Source organism: Sebastes umbrosus, chromosome 11, assembly GCF_015220745.1.
Source record: "Sebastes umbrosus isolate fSebUmb1 chromosome 11, fSebUmb1.pri, whole genome shotgun sequence".
Taxonomy (NCBI): Eukaryota; Metazoa; Chordata; class Actinopteri; order Perciformes; family Sebastidae; genus Sebastes; species Sebastes umbrosus.
In genome coordinates this window covers 14,170,039-14,191,391 of record NC_051279.1, presented here as the reverse complement: position 1 = coordinate 14,191,391, position 21,353 = coordinate 14,170,039, and the positions used below count along the sequence as shown (strand labels likewise).

General features: G+C 43.5%; 2 protein-coding genes across 8 annotated transcripts in view; one reads left to right on the top strand and one right to left on the bottom strand.

Moving 5' to 3' along the window:
* Positions 1 to 6,432, top strand: part of clcn1b (chloride channel, voltage-sensitive 1b) — a 35,075-nt gene extending 28,643 nt beyond the window's left edge. For both annotated transcript variants that reach the window (XM_037784300.1, XM_037784299.1), the window contains exons 15-23: positions 1,411 to 1,624; positions 1,723 to 1,856; positions 2,492 to 2,673; positions 2,765 to 2,846; positions 2,940 to 3,022; positions 3,319 to 3,363; positions 3,487 to 3,591; positions 5,059 to 5,145; positions 5,395 to 6,432. In XM_037784300.1, coding sequence (XP_037640228.1) covers positions 1,411 to 1,624; positions 1,723 to 1,856; positions 2,492 to 2,673; positions 2,765 to 2,846; positions 2,940 to 3,022; positions 3,319 to 3,363; positions 3,487 to 3,591; positions 5,059 to 5,145; positions 5,395 to 5,862 — 1,400 coding nt within the window. In that variant the 3' untranslated portion in view covers positions 5,863 to 6,432. The remainder of the gene's footprint in view (positions 1 to 1,410; positions 1,625 to 1,722; positions 1,857 to 2,491; positions 2,674 to 2,764; positions 2,847 to 2,939; positions 3,023 to 3,318; positions 3,364 to 3,486; positions 3,592 to 5,058; positions 5,146 to 5,394) is intronic.
* A 3,324-nt stretch (positions 6,433 to 9,756) lies between these two features.
* The window catches only part of fam131bb (family with sequence similarity 131 member Bb), a 39,567-nt gene continuing 27,970 nt past the window's right edge, over positions 9,757 to 21,353 (bottom strand). For 4 of the 6 annotated variants that reach the window (XM_037784320.1, XM_037784317.1, XM_037784318.1 and 1 more), the window contains 6 exons: positions 21,091 to 21,193; positions 18,609 to 18,827; positions 18,336 to 18,476; positions 15,800 to 16,107; positions 14,364 to 14,624; positions 9,757 to 12,018 (listed from right to left, as the gene is read on the bottom strand). In XM_037784320.1, coding sequence (XP_037640248.1) covers positions 11,800 to 12,018; positions 14,364 to 14,624; positions 15,800 to 16,107; positions 18,336 to 18,476; positions 18,609 to 18,827; positions 21,091 to 21,187 — 1,245 coding nt within the window. In that variant the 5' untranslated portion in view covers positions 21,188 to 21,193 and the 3' untranslated portion in view covers positions 9,757 to 11,799. The remainder of the gene's footprint in view (positions 12,019 to 14,363; positions 14,625 to 15,799; positions 16,108 to 18,335; positions 18,477 to 18,608; positions 18,828 to 21,090; positions 21,194 to 21,353) is intronic. The other 2 variants (XM_037784319.1, XM_037784316.1) reach the window with 1 other exon arrangement.

Sequence of the window (21,353 nt, the reverse complement as noted above, 5' to 3'; positions counted from 1 at the left end):
TATGAAATGAGGCCTTGAATGAATGACTTTGACTTTGAATGAATGACTTTGAAAGTGCTTGATGTTTTTTAAACATTTAAGGCTCGGACACACAAAATCAACATCAAAGAACTAGCGGCGATGAAGGCCGACTGTTGCGTCGCCTCACGTCGCCTGTGTCTTGGCCAAAAAGTTGCACTCAAACACACCGCAAATACTTAAGCCAACGGATGATTACCACCTACGTCCTGCGCCTCCGTGAGATGATATAACTCTCCCTACCAGCAGGGAGCTGTCGTCTGTATTCCTCATTCAAAAAGGAAACAGGAAGACCGAGGACGGCGGATATACAAGCTGTTGTTATGATACGTACATGAAATAAAGCAGCGTTTGCCGAACATTTTCACATCACTCACCACTTAGCTTCATTCCAGTTGGCCATGTCGCTGTGAAAATATCTGTGTATTGGAATGATCAGATGTGATGAAGATGAAAATGTGTCCTCTTGACTTTACTCATTGGCTTGCTTTCCTTACTTCCGTTTCCACTTTCTCCTGCACTGATTCGCTTAAGCTGAACAGCCAATAAGAGTGATTTCTCTCACCGATTGGCTCCACTGGCGATTCAACGTGCTGAATCAGCCAAAAAGCCACCGATACGGGCAGACTAGAGCCAACGGTGGGGGACACACCGGAAAACTAAGCCGACAGACACTCACTGACGGCTCGAAATTGGCTGGCGGCCGACTGTCGACTCGGTGTGTCAGGGCCTTTAAATATGGCACCCAAATTTACCTTTCTGGACCTCCGTCTGTCCTGATATTTAAACATCCTCCAGTTCAAAAATGTTGATTTAGCATCAGTTTAGAAACAATTTCACCTTTTTCACTTGACTTGGTAGCAACTTCGGTCAAAATGAGGCCTCTATATTGTGTAATTTTGAATGTGACTTCTTTAATCTTAACCAAAAACATCTGAATTTCCACAAATGAAACCTTTAAAGTCATTGAAAAACTCTTGAACTTGATGTCCAACTCAGCGTTGTAACCCGGCTCTGCATGTTTCACCACAAAAGTGAATGGATTTCACCCTAACTGAAATTTATTATGAGTTTATTTTTAATACTTTTCACCCAATTTGTGCTGGGACAGGTTCCAGTGCTCCTGACCCTACACAGGATAAGCATGTTAGAAATAAATGGATGTGATAGATGGATATTTTTAATACTTAACGCTTTGATTTCTGCCTTTCAAGGACTCCCAACATTATTAAACTCTCCCTTTAAAATTTATATTTTACCACATTATAAAAAGTACAGCGCTTCAAGCCCAAATTGGATGTTTGTCCGGTACAGAGGAATCAGATGTTGGAATAATAATAGAGGGATAATACTTCACCCCTACCACATATCCTCTCCTCTGCTTTCTACCAGGTGCGGCAGCGATGACGGGAGCCGTCACTCACACGGTTTCCACCGCAGTAATCTGCTTCGAGCTGACCGGTCAAATCTCGCACATCCTGCCCATGATGGTGGCGGTCATCCTAGCCAACATGGTGGCTCAGGGTCTGCAGCCTTCTCTCTACGACTCAATCATCCAGGTGAAGAAGCTGCCCTACCTGCCTGAGCTGGCCCTCGGGCACATCAGGTAAAGTTAAAGACACCTTTTTTTTGTGTGTTTATGTTTTCCATACAGCTGTCATTGTTAGACAAAGGGTATTTATTGTAGTATCTGTGTGTCCCCAGCAAGTATAACATCTTTGTGGAGGACATCATGGTGCGCAGAGTGAAGTTCCTGTCTTCTCATTCCACCTATCGGGAACTGAACAATCTGCTGGAGACCTCAAGTCTGAAAACCATCCCTCTGGTCGACTCTAGAGGTGGAGTGACTTACATCATCATATTGAGACAAACAGCCTTTTAGATTACTGAGAAGTTTTTGAGAGGTTTTTGGAAAACGGGGTGAAGATTTTCAGAAACTCCGTTTTCAGTGTTGATGTGTAGACTGGGAAAACAGTGTTTTTGGCTTGTAACATTAGAGTGTGCCCGTTATCTCCTTTGTGAGGTGTCACTAATGAGACGATGAGTGGCAGACGTGGCCTCATAATGTACAGGTGTAAAAACTATATTGAGGAACAAAGGCGTCAGAATGAGCTACAGAGGTCACTTCTACTTATCCAATGCAACATGACACGAACCAGACCCTGCTTGTGTGGACGGAGATTTTTTTTGAGAACGAAGGAGGAAAAATGCCGTTTACAAAAATACCTGTGTCCTGTAAGTGTGGACTAGGCCTTAGTGAGCTTCAGTGGTGCTGGTAGGTTTTGGACAGGGCCGAGTCTTTCCCCCTGTTCCCACTTTATGCTGAGCTAAACCCCTGCTGGCCGTAGCTTCTTATTCAGCGTACAGACACATGAGTGGTATCAATCTTCTTATCTAACTCCCAGCAAGAAAGCAAATGAGTAATTAACATTCCCAAAATGTTGAACTCTTCCTTTAACACTTCTCTCTGCAGAATCCATGATTCTTCTGGGCTCCATCGAGAGGACGGAGCTTCAAGCCGTCTTTGACTGGTGGCTCTCACCAGAGAGGCGAGTCTTTGAACAAGGTCAGATCTCGCCAGGCCAGGGCTCCAAAGTCAGCTGGGAGTCCTTCGGCTTCGTAGACGAGGAGGGCGGAGAGGAGAGCGCAGACATGGTGGAAAAAACTAACCATAAATTAACTTGCATGAAGTAGTTTAGCTTTAAATGAAATGATGATGCCGTTACTAACCATGTTGTGCCCGCAGACTGCTCCGGTACAGGAAGAATGTAACGGGCCCATCCCGTCCCCCAGACCTCAGGAGCCCTCCATCAACCACACAGGCTCAGGTAACATGGCGTTTCCTCTGTACATAAAGACAAGTCCATCCATCACATGTTGCTTCCTCTCTCCTCTCACATGTGTTGCCATACCATCCACAGACAAGCGCAAGCTGCCATCTGTCAGGGGGGCCCTTCAGAGACTCTTCTCCTCTACGTCTTTGTCGGGCCAGATTGAAACTCAGGTAAGATCAACTTCACATACTCCTCATGTTTGACCCCTGAAGCTCAAAGGAGCTGCGCATCACTGATCTGCTGTCCAGTTGGCAGCGACGGCTTAGACAAAGGGGCATCAGTCCAACATGGCAGCTCCAGCCAACATCACTAATGTGACGGGAGGGGAATGACATGATGCATACATAAAGGAGTTGACATGTTGTGCAGTGGGTGATGCCGTAAAACCACCAGGGGTCGTCTTATCTTCATCTGTGTAGCTTTTCAAACTGACAGCCCTTCCGTCTGTGCCTCGCTCTTTCCTCAGGAGACCACGCCTCCTCCGCTGACGGACACCATGTCCCCAGAGGAGGTACTGTACCTTATCGATTCACCGTCCACTCATTCAACAGTGAGACAACCAAACCATCCAAATCAATAATTAGACACTCTGTGTACTCTGAGTCTATCTCTGCCTTATGATTGGCTGATGCAGATCAAAGCCTGGGAAGAGGAAGAGCTGGATAAACCAATCGATATGGAGCAGATACGTATAGACCCCTCCCCGTTTCAGCTGGTGGAAAGGACTTCTCTTCACAAGGTGACCACAGCAACACCTGGGTGACATGACGTCATGTACAGACACTGATTATGCAGTTATAAATCACGGACAATTACCATTTAATATTTTAAAGCAGCAGATTTTAAAGGAATACTTTGACATTTTGGGAAATACTTTATGTTTTATACTACAGTTTAAACAAACAGGAGTTATAAAATCTTGTCTCTGAGTATTACAAACCGTACGTATGCAATGTTTTGGCATCTGATAAGCCTTTCAACGCACTAATCAGTTACTCCAGCTTGATTTCGTGGATTGTATTTCATTGTTTCACAACACTTTCCCACAAACGCAGCCCCCTGTGCTACTTTTGGTCTGAATCCCTACTTAGAGGTGCTGATAGGTGGATTTGAATAGCTTTGGACAGCTGCGGATGTCCTTACGCACGAATTTCTTCAAATTTGACATGACCGTCCACTTGGACTCAAAGATGAACTGATTATAATTAGGTGGTCAAAGGTCAAAGGTCACCAGGACCTCACGAAACACGTTTTTGGCCTTAACTCAAGAATGTATAATTATGACAATTTCCCACAAATTAAGTGATGACATCTGGACAGACATGGATGTAAACTGCATTTTGACTGGTTGGCAGAGCCATACAACCGCAAGGCGGTAATTCTAGTTATTCCTAAAGTGTCTCATTACTTCTTTGTTCTGTTTGTATTATTATATTATCAAGTTCAGCCTGTTGAAACAGTTGAATAATATCTTGTATGGCTCTAGAGGGAGTTTGAAAAACATGTGCAGTGAGGGTCTTAATGTCAAGTCAAGTCAATTTTGTTTATATGGCCCAATATCACAAATTTGCCTCAGGGGGCTTTACAATCTGCACAGCATATGACACCCTCTGTCCTTTATGACCCTCGCAGTGGAGGAACAACTTAACCAAAAAAAAGGTAACCTTTAATGGGGGAAAAAAATGGAGGAAGAGCAACTGAGGAGGGATTCCTCTTTCCTCTCCAAGGACAGACAGACGTGCAATAAATGTTGTGTGTTCAGAGTAACGACATAATGAAATTACAACATAGACAATTCATATGACAAAATTAATACATATTATGAAAGATGTGCATCATGGGAAATGTAGGATCCAGTGATTTTGGAACTTGATCCATACTAGACAGTAAAAGTCGGGATGTTTCAGCCTCTGCTGCAGCGATTTTGACCATTTTTCAAATTCTGTGTCTCGTGAATCCCCCAACTTATGGAAATGCAGTACTAAATTGCTAGAGCACTCATTTAAGTTTTTTTTGTTTATGTCCTTTGAATCCTGAATCTTGAATTTTATGCTGTAACCTGTGCTATATTTCTATAGATATTTTCTCTTTAACTTGTGGGACAAGTTGTTTACGAGGAACAGTGCAGCCATGCCAGCAGAGCACTGCTACACAACAACACATGTAACACTGACTGGATCATGTCCTCCTCTCTCTCATTACTCAGACCCACACTCTGTTCTCTCTGCTGGGTCTCAGTCATGCCTATGTCACCAGTATTGGAAAGCTGGTCGGTGTCGTAGCACTGAAAGAGGTAAAGTCACATTTTTTCTCTCCATTTTTTTCTTTACCTGCACGTTTTCTGTCACCTCTCTTGGTTTGATCCTGTAACGCAGCAGGACAGCGAGCTGTGATGTTGTGGGCAGTTGTTCTGTCACAGGGTGCATCATGCTTTACGCTCTGATTCACTCAACTCATCTCCCCGGATGTTCACTTCAGTAATTGTCACTTCAACACGTTTTCTTTGCTTTATGTGTTTGAACCTCTTTCTCTCCTCTAACAGTTACAGAAAGCTATAGAGGGCTCGACTCGCAGCGGGGTGAGGCTTCGTCCCCCTCTGGCCAGCTTCAGAGACGCCAGCAGGAAAGCCAAGAAGCATCAACCTCCCTCATCCACCCCGTCCTCCCCCACTCGGGACAAAGACCTGTGGGGGGAGGGTAGCAGGATGGAGGGTGAACCGGTGAGGAAGGAGTCCAAGGAGGATTCCCAAGAGAAGGCGTCGTCCTCCAGGGACGCTCCCGGTTGTGACACTGATCCTTTGTCCCCTGGCGGCGTGGGGAGCACCAGCAGCAGCTCTGCCCCCACGGGAGGAGCTGACGGTGCTACACAGGAGCCAACGTCCCCTTCTACCTCGTCCCCTACCTCACCTTCACCTCCTGCCTCCCCTGTGTCACCCACCAGCCCCGTCCACACACTATCCTCCCTGCAGGAGGAGGACCGGGAGAGCGAGGAGTCAGATGAGCCCATATAGACTGGGCTTAAGAGAAGAGACTTTTACCTTCCTTTGATTTCACTCCTTTCCCCCCAGAGACAGAGCTGCTGTCTGGGTGGAGGAGTCAGGCTCACCTGTAGCCTTATAAACTATACTATAGACATTCAGCTCTCAGCGAGCAGGACAAGCTAGTGCATACAAAGCTCCTGGAACTCTTTTTTCTACTCTTACAACAGTCTCACTTTTTCACTCAGGTGCCTTCCTGTGTCTTTTGAACTGCAGACGGACAAACACGCTCAGTCCGACATATCATGAATGATCAATGTCCATCCATATCTTAGAAATGTTGAATGCAGCTGCACATCATATATCGGTGTCTGTTAATTTCACCTTTGAACAAACATTAACTGACAGCAATGAACTGTATGATAATGACATATTATATTGATGAAGACTTAATGAATTTGACCCAGAGGTCAAAGAGATCATGCATTTAAAGTTTACTGATTGAGGTTAATTTTAAATTAATCAGATATTTGCTGTATTGTAAATACTCAAATCATTATTACCAGTCTGTAATTTTTAAAGATAATAAATATTAAAATTGTCTACTAGCTTATTTTACGTATCTACAACAATAAAAATGGCGATTAGAAGAAAAACTACGGTCACGTTAGCGACTCTGCATGCTAAAAACATGCCGATGTTTAGTAGGTATAATGTTTACCATGTTCACAATTAAAGTTTAGCATATTAGCATCCTAACATTTGCTAATTAGCACAACACAGCTGAGACTGATGGGAATGTGAGTTTTGCAAGTAGCTGTGTTCAGACAAAACGAAAAATGAGTCCGGCGACGCAGTGAGGGTACAAACACCGGGCTCCAGCAAAAAAACACAACACAGAGTCAAAAAAGTTTAACCTGGCTCGATTGCGTGACCTCAACGTCATCCGGCAAGGCTTTTTAGTGGCCAATCAAATACATGCAAGCACACATTCCTTGTAGATTAATTTCTAACATGAACGCTCTATATCTACTGTTTAGCTCGAGGCAAAAGATTAGCAACTGGCGTCTGCTGAGTCTTCAGACTCACGTATCCGTTAATCAAAGGGGCCTTCCTGGATAGTATTTGATATCTCACCTGTGCGTGACGCAACACCCCTCACCCATGCAGCTCCTTGCCTTGTTTTAATGCACGGCTGTTTTAAGTCCGATGTGTGCACCAAATTTCAATCCATTCATGCTGAGATATTTCAGTCTGGACCAAAGTGGTGGACCGACCGCGTGGGTGGAAAAATCACTGTATCAGCATTGCAGCTTTCAGGCTTGTAAAGAGAATATCTCTGAGCATACAAACATCTTTGTGCTGTGAAGGTCAACAGTGTGTTTCAGTCTCCTATGTGAGCTTGAACAAATAAGCAGCTCGTCCCCACAGAGGAGGCCTGTCTCTGAGAATTTGTCATTCATATTCTCCTGGCATAAAATCCCTGATAAGGACTGGAGAGGAATGTGTTTGGAAAAGCATGACAGGCTGGATTACACTGCTGCCACTTCCTTGGTGATTGCTGTTTTGTCTGACAAGCACCAAGGAGCTGGCCAGAGACACCGGCCGCTGCCAAAAGTGGTTATAAAAAAAGACGTATCACATGAGGTGAAAGTGTGAGAATCTAATTATTTACACCCTGGAAAAGATATCCACACATGAGCACAGGAAATGCCATTTGTTGGTTTGTTTATTTGTTCTTTCTCCACCAGAGGAAAAGAAGAGGAGACAGGTAGAGGAGCTGGAGGGGGTGTAGGAGGTTCTGTCGTGGAGGAAAAAGGAAGAGAGACAGGAAGAAACAGAGTTGTTGACAGAAGAGGAGAGAGAGAGAGAGATAAGAGAGAGAGAGAGAGAGAGAGAGAGAGAGAGAGAGAGAGAGAGAGAGAGAGAGAGGGGGCACCACGTGGAAGAACCATCCTGTGACAACCGTCCAGCAAGCATGCATAGGTGTGAGTGTACACTGGTATCACACTGCCTCATTTCAAACAAATAAATCCAATTTTATACAGAAGCCATCCAATTTTTTACAGCGTTTTTTACAGCAGTTACCTTTTTTTGCCACACATTTCCAAATCATATCTATGTTACATGTCTGATTGCCTCAAATCCCCTTTGGTTGATGTGAAAACTTCTTTTTCTTCTTTTTTTTTCAGGCAGTGATTCTTCCAACAAGACAACTTACTGTACACCGACAGACAGACAGACAGACAGACATACAGACAGACACAAATATACAGAACAGATACAAAGAGATAGAAAGAGAGAGAGAAAAGGAGAAAGGCAGAGGACCAGAAGCAGATGTTGAGCGTCGTGCCTGAAGACAAGGTACTGAAACTCTTGGAAGATGGCAGTAGGATTATACAAAAAGAGGAACTCAATTGCAAACCGGTCGGTTAACAAAGATGTGATCAGTAAACCTTAACATCCACAGAAATATATTTGGCTTCTTGTTATTAGTTTAATCATTCATTGAGATTTTGATAAACAAAAAGAAAAAAGCAATAAAATAACCCAAATTGAAGCAGTGTCTTTTCATCAAGTCCACGCATTACAAACTAATATCTGTTTTTTTAAATAGTCAAACCCAAATTAGCCTCGCAGTTCTCGCCATCAACAAACCAGCCTATTAGACTGTTGTCAGGCCAATAAATAAGCGTTAGCATTCACTATAAGCGCCATAGGTGTGGATCAATAGGGGTCAACTACACCCACTAGTAGGTTCTATTGTCTATTCACATGGTAGATCTCCAAAAGAAGGTATAAAAGAACACGACAGCGACCTCTAGCGACCGTAGTAATACTGACAGGAGCAGAAGCGGAAGTCAGGCGCTGCAGTTAATACTGCGTTCCATTTACCTCGGAAATCGGAAGTCAGAGCCGGGAATGATGTCACACCAGAGTCGACCGCATTCCAGTACAAGTTGGAAAATGTAATGCGGTTTGCTCCAGCTTGGTTAGCCATTGTTAGCTATACCAGTTGATAACAATGCATTACTCCGGTATTTTGTGCATACAAACACCATAGCAACATGTTCACAGATAGAAGTTGAACAGTACTGTGTGTACGGCTGATTTAATGAGACACAAGTAAGACATAAGTGTTATAAACAGTATATTACTACTGCTTCTTTTTACTGTTTAATGTGCGGACAAGCCATCTTGGATTTTGAGGTTGGGGTTGATGAGGTTTGTACGACTTAAGGGGGCGTTCCAGTTGAAATTTCCGACTGCGAACTCAGAAATTCCGACTTCCCAGTTCAAATGTGTGTGTAGACACAAATCATTACATTTTGGGACTATTTCAGAAACTGCTGTGCGAGTGGGCGTGATGGTTATAGCGACCGATAACGCCTTTTAATGGCCTGGTAACAGTCGAATCGGGTGCACAAATATAAAACAATAGTCTTTCCGCCACGTGACATCTTTAAAACTGACTCGTAAAGAAAAAGATACTGCTCCCAGGAGGGTTGTTGCCTACATGGAAATCATAGACTCTGTACAAGCTGTCACATTATTCCTCCCCACCAAGTAATTGTTCAATAAATAAATGAATATGTGCCACTGTGTAAAGACATTCTGTTTGCAGTTTTGAGCCCTCTTGTTGTTACGAGTCACTAAACAGGGATTCTTGTAGTGAAATAAAATGATTTGTTAAAATAATTGAGAGCTGCCAAACTATCCATCTCTAATCTCTTAATAACAAGGTGTGTTTTTCTTGGTGTAAAGTGCTCAAAACCAGAGTGAAACAGGACGGCTTTACAGCCGTGACAACTATTCTAACTTATACTGGGAGGGATTTCAACAAGTCCGTAGAAAAATAAACATTGTCCCCAACATTGCATAAAGAAGCAATCGTTAAATAAACTCATTCAAGTCAATAAACCGCCGTTTTTTTGTTGTTGTTGTTTATCTTAAAAGTTTCTCACACAATCATCAAAGTGAGAGAAGGTGCTCCCCAACAGAGGGAAAAGAGATGGAAACAGTGTGTTGTTGTAAAGTCCGTCATGCACAGAAAGTCTTCACTGTCTGTTTAACCTCTTCACTGGAAAACACTCCTTCTTCCTCAGGCGAAAGAAAGGGAAAAAAACAAATGAAAACATGCTTCCTCAAACATCATTAGATTCACTATCACACTCCAGGCAGCTGCTTCACAGTAATCACGATGAGCAGGAAGACACTGATCTAGTCGGCTCAAGTGTTCACTCCTCGTCTTCTGTTCTATTCCCTGATTGGCTGATTGAGCAGCACACGGGTTGTAATTTCCCCCCCGTTGAACTCGGACCTACTACTGTTCGTCTTCGTTTTCCCCCCGCTGATAAAACACTCCAGTTTGAGTGATCGCTCTATTTACAACACAAACATTCCTCCGTTTCATTTGTCTTTGTGTAGCGGTACGAAAAACTAAATTCAGGCCTAACATTTTAAGCTTCCCAAAATAAAGTGGGACTGAGAGGTGTAAAAAAATAAAGAAATCATACTGTACTAGAACAGTTGTGACTGTAAGTGAGAGGCGATTTTTTTTATATATACTCAGAATATTTACATCTATACGACAGAGCGGACACTGGTCTGTTGGGACGCCAGTGTTTTGTCTGTCTATTGCTGGTTACAATTTAGATATCTGTGTGTTTTCTGTGTGTGTGTATGTGTGTGTAGTGGTGGAGCCAGCAGTGAATCCATTTCCAACAGCTTCATCCCACACGTTTTGAAAGACTTGTTTATCTTTTGTTTCTTAAGAAAGACTCTCTCTCCACGTGGACCGCGAGGACACATCAAAAACAAAACAAACGCTCATGTACTGCCATCCGTCTTCCAGTACATTCAAATAGTGGTTATCATCCTCGACTACGTCTATGAAAAAAAAAAAAAAAAGCAGTTGAGGGTTTGTGTTGTCAAGTGGCTCGGTTTTGGTTGTCAGAGTGGGAACGTCAACAGTTCAAAGGCAACCTCTGATCTGTTGGATTGCATCAGTGCAAAAAGAGATTCGCTTATGCAGCTCTGTCTTTTATTCCTCTCACCGCAGGCCCACTGCGGCCCCACCTGGGATACTCTGGTTCAGTGCAAAGTCTATACAGTGCTGTATGATACAGGTACTCCATAGTGCTCTGAAGAAACATGCATACAGAGAAACAGTAGGAAGCACACTATCTTACAGTACAATCCTTATCTGTGCAGTTTGAAGTGTGTGCAGTCAGCAGGACAGGCCTGTCCCTGGGTTGTGCCTCGGGCATCCTGGTGCCACAACGTCATTATTTTAGAGGGTTAATCTGCATTTCACTGAAACGCTGACTTTTAATTACACGTGAAATTATCTGGGTTGCCATTTCCTAAAGTTTACTGCATGTGTTTGATGCAACAGGGAAATTAATCTGATTAAACGCTATCTAACATGTTGAGTAACAGCTGTAAACAGAGTAGTTCTCCCACAGGAAAACCATTATATCTTATCATACACTTATACATAGATTTGTTCCTTTTTTTGCTTTATTACAAAATTATTCTTATTATAATGTTTTATTATGATAGATTTTCATTATTATTGTAAGACGATGACAGGGTCGAGTTGCTTGTCTTCATAAAAAGCATGCATGTTTCCTTTCCCCTCCTCTTCATGTCAACGTGGTTGTCATTTTCCTGGTGGAAGTGTCTCCTCCTTCTCCTCCTCTTCTTCAGTTTCTCCGTCCTCACTCCTCTTCAGTTACCTTTGGGATGTAGGGCTTACAAAGAAATAGGTGTCCTTTGTTGCATCAGCTCATTGTGAGTCCACCTCCAAATCTGTTTTTCACCATTTTTGTAGAGTTCATCTCTCAACCAAAAAGTTTTTGATACCTGAAAAGGAACAGATTAATAGATATATATTGTATTATTATGTTCTTTCCTCGCTGACTCCCTAGTCAGTTCATAATAAGGAGTCTCTTGACATCCAGGTACTCAGTTGGTTGCCATGGAAGCGGCTGGCCCCTGCCCCTCCTCCTCCTCCTTCTCCTCTCTCGTCTGCACGAAGCTGGAGGTGACATCGGAGGACTTCCGCTCTGTGATTGGCTCAGCCGGCGGTTGCCCCGGACTACTGCCACCAGAGGCATCCCCTTGTTGCGTGGGCGGAGTCAACGAGGCGAACTCTGGCTCCATGCACAGTGTCATCTCGTCCTCCTGACCAGGACAGACGGAGACACACGGAAGGTTCAGTAAACAGTAATGGTCCATACATTTTTACCATTAACTGCAAGTTTTACATTATTTATATTACTGCCAACTGACTTCCAACAGTTTATAGACTGATTTCCCATCTTTCAGGCAACCAGCAGAGTATAAAGAACAACTGTGAAAGATTTGCTTTAAATGGTGAATCCGTCACATTTAGTTGACCATGATGGAAATATAGGCCATTATTGTGGGTTTGTTAAATAGTCACAAACTGTTTCTTGTTGGTGCGTGCAGGAAGCTTCAGCATTCAAGATGCTGAGCCAGCTGTTTAAAAGCTTTATGCATTTCCATAAAGAAGGGGACTCACAAGAAAAAAGAAAGTCCCAATCACAGTCATAATGGAAGCAACAGAGGCCTGAGACATCCTGATTTTCAACACGTTCTCATCCCAACTCGTCGCATACTGACGCTTTGTCAGACCCCTCTGCATGACTGTTGCAGTAAACACATGCTTAAAAGGTATAATATGCAAGAATTAACTAAAAATCAATGTATAGAATGATAGAAAAATAATCCCTCTCAATCATCACTCATGCCCCACTAGGAGTGTGTGGTGGTGTCTGTTTCTGCAGAGACCCTGCAGCCCTCTGCCTGTATTTTCTTATTATTTTGCTCTACTCTGGACGCTGCTGGGCGTCTGCAAACAGCCTTTAGGCCCCACGCGGGGATGTAACCCCCAGCCAATAACAGCGTGCAGGGTATGCAGCCCGTTCAGGTGGTCAAATATCTCTGCTTTGTCACGCCCCTGGGCTTCTGATACCAAAGCACAACCTCCCCCTTTAATCTGTTAGATACAAAGCGGACGTTATTATGTGCATGTGTTACAGTGCTCCCCCTGCTCCTCTCTGGGCTGTGAGTGCAGCTATGATCAGTGTGTGTCTGTAGTTTGATGAGAGCATCACTGAGCCACAGCCAGGAAGCTTGCATGCTTTCATTCAATTTCCAGCAACTTGGCACCTTCCCGCAGGGTTGTGCAGTTAGTTGTGTGTTTTAGAACGTAGCCAGCGGGAAACAATCAGAAAATTTAACGTTCCATTTCTCCGATTTGCAGCTTTTTTCTCACTATCACCGCTTTCTCTGTTCAGTCACTCTATAGCTCCCTCTCAGCTCGTTGAGCTGTGGAGGGGTGGCCAACTTTGAATGCGGTGTGTTGACAAACAGTTACCGACAACGGTTACATATTATACCATTAATGTTGTGAATTAAACAAAAACACTTGCTTAGGTTTAGGCAACAAAACCACTCAGTTAGGTTTAGGAAAAAACAACATGGTTGGACTTAAAATGACTACGTTTGTACAGTGAAAATGAAACTTAACGTTGTGAACACGGGACACCAACGAACAGCTGATTGTAAAGTGAAACAAACAGCGTTCTCCTGGATGGATGCCTTGTGTTGTTGGACCCGTCCATCTCCCCTCCCATCTGCCCGTTGTGTCTGTTTCGCTCGTTATACTACGTCACCACAGCACCTTCTCTGTGCGTTTACTGTTGCCGTGGATGGGTTTATATTGTAGTTTATGGAACACCCTGTGCGTCTCATACCAGCGCTGTAGGGTGCCTTGTGCTGCGGTATCGAACGCTGATGGCCGTGACAAAGCGTCTGTATTTGACTCCCTGGGAACGAGAGTGGGCTGGATGTTTAGTTCCTAGTACGGGTCGAGCTCCAAAAACTCTTTATCCTACAATACCCATAATGCAATGCATTTATCATAAATGTCCTTTTCTTTCAAACCCAGTAGCAGGCTTTCTGCTAACAATTGGGTTATATTTCCCGTACTTTGGAAAGCTCCCTCCAGAGCCACAAAAGACATTATCCAACTGTTATAACACGGTGAGCGCCCCTTCAAGGAGGTTGCTGGAAGCAAGAGTTCCCTGCAAGACACCAATTAAACAGGATTTTCAAACCAGTCCCTGTTATTACGTGACAATTACGTCACTTTTCGCAAAAGGTAAAGGTGACTGATTGCTCACTTACTACTGCTGCAGCTAACGACCTTTTTACATTATGGATTTATCTAGTACTCTCTTTGATTATGTGATTAATGTGTGAAAAAAGCACCAATTCCTCACATTTGAGAAGCTGAAAATAGAGATTGACTAATTAATTAATCAACTAATCATGCTTCGATGATTAGAAATAAATCTGTAAAACTTGTGAGGTCATTTGAAAAATAAAGAATGATTCATGATTTGTAGTTAATAGAATAAAAGCACTGATCTTTTACACTGCTTCAAATATTAAACCCTGAGGATATAATTTTATGTAATCTAACCCTGCGTTCACCTCACCTTGACCTCGTCCTCCTCCTGCTGCTCCAGCAGCGGGGAGTGCTCCGTTCCCATCTCTTCTCCAGAGGGAACACAGAGGCTCGGCTCCACCACCGCCGCCACACCCATGTAGCCTCCGATGTCCGTCTGATAGGCCTCCATCTGCCCCGTGTTCCACAGATCCACCAGCGGCGGGTGAGCGGGATGGACCAGGCTGTGGATGGTGCTGTTGGGCGTCGAATGCAAAGACTGGTTGGCGCTGTGCAGCCGTTGCTCCAGAGACTAGAGACAGGGTGAGGGGGAAGAGTTAGAGGCAGAGATGAGATCTCTCCATGTCAGAGGTGACACAGCATCGAGCAGTTTGAGAAAATATACAAAGCCAAGAAAATAGTTTAGGAAGACGAGACAGCAAACGGTTTACAGTATTCCTCTTTCTGACTATGACAGGGATCAATACTGCTTTTCTTTGTGCACAGAGATTCAGGCCTATCATTTCATTCTGCCTCTGACTTGCAGTTTAAAGCAAGAGCTAGTGTTCTTGATAGTTGTGCTGAAGTTATGATTTCTAAAAATAATTTACTCTCGAAATCAATTACTGGAAAGCAATGCTCCATTTAAAGGGACTGTTTGTTAGAATCAGAAATGCTTGTTACAGCAACACCTGTGGCCGTTAAGTCAACGAAGTCAGCATCCTGTTGCTCGCGCTCACGCTTGTGCTCGCTCTACATAGACATGAACGAGCATCGCTCAACACACGTCAGCTAAAACCACAATATCACTCTATATTTCACCTGCTTGGCAGTAATGACAAACCAAACACTGGCTCTAGATAGGGACATTCATATTTTAGTGTCGGCCACAGTAGTTGTCCTACACGCTTGGCACAATGGAGAGGTTTCAGTTGGTTGCAATTGGCAACCTCACCACTAGATGCCACCGAATCCTACACACAGCACCTTTAGTTTAGAGTAACATTTTCTTTCTTTCTATTAAATTATAAGAAAATATGGACCTGGATCGTATCGTATCGTATCGTATCGTATCGTATCGTATCGTATCGTATTGTATCGTATCGTATCGTATCGTATCGTATCGTATCGTATCGTAATCTTATCGTAATTTTATCATATCCTTATCTTATCGTATCGTATCATATCGTATCGTATCGCATCATATCGTAATGTTATCGTATCCTTATCTTATCTTATATCATATCATATCGCAATCTTGTCGTGTCGTGTCGTATCGTATCTTACAAAAAGTATCATGTGTTGCAAAATGAAAATAACCCAAATTTGACAGTGACCATATTTTGACACAAACTCCTGATTCTTTGGGTCTGCTCAGGTTTGTGCATTATTGGAGTGACTTAGAGCAACAGTAAACATGCTCACATACTAAACTTCAACTCCATCTACTATCTCACAGGGGCTACACCCACAGAAGTGTCACTCCACCTGTTGCTGCTGATACTGCAGGAGCTGCTGTTGCTGGTAGTGCTGGATCTGTTGGATCTGCTGCAGCTGCTGTAGCTGATTCTGCTGCTGGAGAGTGTACTGCTGCGGCTGCGGCTGTGACAGGAAGCGAGCCTGTCCGTCGTACCCATCAGCAGACCCCATAATGTAGGAGCCAGCAGGGGGAGACGCCACGCCGGAGAGATCGTTGTTGATGGGCTCCCAGGCATCAGAGGAGGAGAGGCAGTAGTGGCCCTGGGCGACGTATGTGTGAGGCCACACCTCTGCTGAGGAGTGGTGCAATATCTGATCTGGAAAGGATGAAAAAGGCAGCAGATGCTATTAGAGGTAATGGTAACATTTTACATGTTTTTGGTCATATTTTATAGTTGCAAAAAGCACAATAGATTGAATCATCCTGATCATATAATCTTCATAACATCAATAAATGTGCTGCTGATTGTTTGGTTTTAACTCAGAACTTTGCAAGAACTAACCCCCAAACAAATCATAGTAAAACATCAGCATTTATTTCAGCTTAAGTTGCTAAAAATCCCTCCTCTAGTGAACAACAATTGGACCTTTAATTGAGTTTCGGTAATCTGGTTCCAGCTGTTATCATACAATTAAGAAGAGTTTGAAGCGCAGCAAACTAAATCAGTTTGCTTTCTGGCTTTGATTTGGCCTGCTGAACAGAAAAAGGAGGTTTGACTGGGAGCTAAATAAAAAAAACTCACTCACTGCAGAACAAATCTCCACATTGGCTGAATAAGTGTTATGACAGAAGCTCTCCTAGATGTACTGAATACAGTTTGAACACTGGCACACCGTCCACGGTTGATTCATCGCTTGTGTCAAACTGTATAATGCAGACGCACTCTTGATTTTGTGCAGTTTATCTATCTCTCAAGAGGAAAGCTATAAATTGGGCCCAAGAGTAAACACAGCAACACATTTTCACCGTGTGCTAAGAGTTTATTTGACTAAAAAAAGAGACAATTTGATGCAAATGCATTAATGAAGCGTCATATCCTTAAGGAGGTTTATCTTACAACAACAACGCACTCATTATAATGCACCTCTAACTTCATGAGAAGTGGAATAAAATATCCAAAATCCTTATTTATACAGATGCAATGTGTCTGGGTTTACCTTCCAACAGTCCATGTTGGAAATGTGAGATTAATAATGAGCTTCCCCTCCAGCCTGGAGAGAGGAGAGCGAACAGTATGTTCTCATTACTAAGCAACATGACACATGTTATAATGCGAGCTGCTTACCTGCATCCACACAAACACTCACATTGACACACAGCTGTTTTAGTGCTGCCTGCTGACTTATATTATAACCTATATCAAATATACACTATTATGCATTATTTCATTAAATATATACATTATATCCTGCATGCCAGTGGTGGAAAGAAAGTAAGTACATTTACTCAAGCACTGTACATAAGTGCAGTTCTGAGGTACTTGTACTTTACTTGAGTATTTCCATTTTATGTTACTTTATACTTTTTCTAAATTTCAGATATTGTACTTTTTACTTCCTTACATTGATTTTACAGCTACTTTAACTTTAAAGATCAAGGTACAAAACATATGATCAGGGGATCAAATATGATGCACTGTGTTATATTCAACTACACAAAAAATTATCATTACTTTGACCAGCTGCAACAATACTGCATACACAGTACTTATATATTTATATAACATAATAACACTGACGTGGGTCATTCTGCAGCACAACCTATACTTTGAACTTTAAGTACAATTTGCTGATAAAACTGCTTTACTTTAACGTTTAATTGATTATTTTTTACAATTACTTAAAGGGACTGTTTGTAAGAATCAGAAATTGGTTATAACAGCAACACCTGTGGCCGTTAAGTCAACGGAAATCAGTGTCCTGTTGCTCGCGCTCGCCCGTGTGCACGCGCTACGTAAATGTGAGCAAGCACAGCATAACCACACGCGAGCGTGCATGGGACACCGACCCGGATTTATTTATACGTGTAAGAAGTTACAAACAGTCCCTTTAAGTTGCTGCTGTTCGTCTTTCCGTTAGGGGTCGCCACAGCGGGTCATCTGAGATCTGATTTTATGATTCGCATATTTGATTTGGCATAGATTTACGCAGGATTCCCTTCCTGATGCAAGCCTCCCATTCACAGGACTCGGGATGGGGATACATGTTTTTGTGGTGGGAGGAAACTCGAGAACCTGGAGGAAACCTGAACACAGGGAGAACATGCAAACTCCGCACAGAAAGGCCCTGCCCAAACCAGAGATCGAACTGTGACCTTCTTGCTGTGAGGCGACAGTGCTCACCACCGTTACAATTACTTTAGTAACATCTTAATACGTCCTTCACAACTGCTGTATGACAAATGTTCTTATAATATATTGTTAATCCTTTTTAAAATACCATCTAGCTTACACACAAGCTTTGCTTTTATGTGAGATTGTTCTGCAACACAAGCTACTTTGAGTTTCAGCTGCAGTCATATTTGTAGTCCTTTGTAGTCCTTTACCTCGACTGGTGATGCTCTCCTGGTTGACCTCACTCAGATGAGCCACACTGCCCTGGTTTGATCCCGACCGCGGACTATCTCCATCCAGTGATGTCCAGGCCATAAGTGTTGCCTCTGAGATCGCAAACTGCTGCAGGAGACCTGAGGTCAGGATTCAAAGGACAAGCCAGGATCACTGTGAGGACCTGCATTATATTTCATTAGCTGAATATCCCGAAATCCCACAATAATTCTGCTGATGACAGTTTATCAGGCTCTGTGTGTGTTGCCAACCTGCAGTGAAACGAGCCTCCTTCTCTCCCTCACTGAGGTCACTGTATGCGTCGCTCTCCAGCCGCCGCTCCTTTTCCCGCTCCTGGGTAGTGATGCGGGGCTGGGGTCCCCCCGAACCCACCGTCGTCATGCCCCAGTTCTGCCATTCGATCATGTGAGCGACCCGACCCTGGGCCATGCCTGTTGGTTTGGTCACTCTCTCCTTCATGGTGCGACTAACTGCTTGTTGTGAAGTGGAGAGAGGCGGGAGGTAGGATGGGATTGGAGGTTGATGCAGGGGGGTTGAGGGGAGTTGGAGAAGGAAGTGAAGCAGCAGGTGTGTTGTTTGGAGGTGAAGTGGTAGATGGACAAATGGAAAGAAAGGGGAGAGAAAAACAGAAGGTAACAGTGTTATCATCAAGTGTGTTATTGTTGTTTGGTCAGGGATGCTGTGATGACTGATGAAACTATGGATATCCAGTAGGGTTAGACTGAACTGGTGTGGGAGGATGTAACTGGGCAGTCTCCTCAAATATTATGCCATTTATTTAATATTTCATCATCATATTTAAATTGTATTCATTTCATCTTTACTGTATGATTGATAATTACCATAGAGGCTGATTGGAAGTGGTTAAAGATGCTCTATAAGATATTCAAAGCATTAATATAGCAGCAAACAACTATTTGCTATGTAAAGATATAGAGGAGTAATGTCTACCTGAGCAGAGGATGAAGTCTCTCTCCCTCTGTGTGTTTTGTAATCAGAGCTTCTACTTGATGTGTTGACATCCCCCGGCAGACCGCACGTGCTTTTAGTGCATGTTTGTGCATGTGTGTGTGCCCCATTGGCTAGCTCACGGCTGCATCCCTGCACTGCTCTACGGTGGTTACAGCTGATGACGCCATCCCGACCAACGGCCCCACTGTGGAAGCGTAGCACCCACCCTCCGGTTCCCCCCCAGGTTAACACTGTTACCTCTTTCATTAGTGTTGAGGTTGTTTTCACTGTTAGCCGTCACCATAAAAATGCTCCCACTCTTGCATTTGGCTAAATAATAATAAAGGTGCTAAATACGGGACTGGGAGTATTTCTATCGCCTCTCAACGGCTCTCTACATGGTGACGGTGAGCCGGTGGCTAGCAGTGCTAAAAGTGCAAACAACGGCAAAAGTGCTGACAGAGCTAACAGTGAGAGCAGTACAGAGCAGCGGCCCATGAGTAAGCAAGTGAGGCATGCTCACATACGCCAACATGCACTAAAAGCACGCACAGCCACCACGGCTGTCAACTAAGGACAGAGAAGCTCAGATTACAACACACACAGAGGGAGGGCTTCATTCTCTTCTCAGGTAGACGTTACTCCTCTATATCTTTACATAGCAAATAGTTGTTTGCTGCTATATTAATGCTCTGATATCAAAGTTAGCACCTTTTAAGTATATACTGTATAAATATTTATGATTGTAGTTTTGTCGAATATCTCTGGGAAGTTTGGAGCACAGAATTGGTCAATTTTTGAATATATTGAATATTGGCAGCTTCATCAAAGACACACCAGTATAGAAACACATTGTCAGTCCAATCCTACTATGGAAATGCCTGTAATTTAATGAGGGTCTTCATGAACATGGATTATGAGAATAGCTAAATGATGAAGGGTTGTGGGGGTGACATTCAAGTGTTTAATGAGACTAAGCCATCATCTGTACGGGCTACGAGAAGGAGAGGAGGGAATGGATGTGTCTCATCTGACACAGGTGCATCATGGGATGGAATAGGTTAATTGGGGTGACGTGGCTGTGTGGCATGAGTAATGAGAGGTTGGCTTGTTGACATAATAGCTTTCACACCTCTGCTAAGCTGCGCTGGCTAAGCAGAAAGCCGCTCTCTTTCTCCTTTCGCTGTCTGTCTGAGAACTTGCAGAGCATCTTTTAAAGAAGAACTTCATTTCCTGCTATACCATGCTGACACCAGCTGATATCTGCGCTCCGTATTTCATGTGACCCACACATGATGACACGTACTGTAAATCCCTGGTTGTTTGATTCTCTCTGATGGTGGCGCATGGAGATGAGATTAATGAATAAATTATAGGAATATATTACAGGACAAATCTGTACCACACCCCTGCTGCACTGCACTTCACTGCCCTGTATTACATTTGACTGTACTCAAATAAACTGCACAAAACAGCTGGATTAAACCATCCATACTAATACTTATTTAAGACAACACTTAACACAGAAAACTACACTCCCCACTCACCTTTTCTTAGAGCAACAAGCTGTGTGATGATGCACTATGTGAGCGTGTGTCTGTGTGTGTTCAGCTGAATTCATTCCATCAATGACTCAGGAGGAGCCATTGACGGGTGTTATCACAGCGTGGAGAGGAAGTGATACATGGGAACCCGCTTCGGGTACCATGCTGACTCCAGCGCCCGCTGAGGGCCGAGCCAACATGGGGTCGGTTTACCAGTTTTTACAGCACAGACACACACCTGACACACCTGACAGAGAAGACTTAGCCAGAGCCCCGATGCCGTAGGCGTTTGAGTTCCTCTTGAGCCTAGGCAGGATTGACGTGGTGTCTTCCATAGACAACTAGAGGGGGAGAAGAGGGATGGATGGAGGTGGAAGGAAAAAAGGGTGGAGTATGGGAAGTGTGACACACAAAGACACCGAGACAGTGTGTGTTGGAGAGGGGTGAGTAGAGAGAAGTGATGGAGATGTTGGGTTAATACAAAAAAATACAATCTGCGTT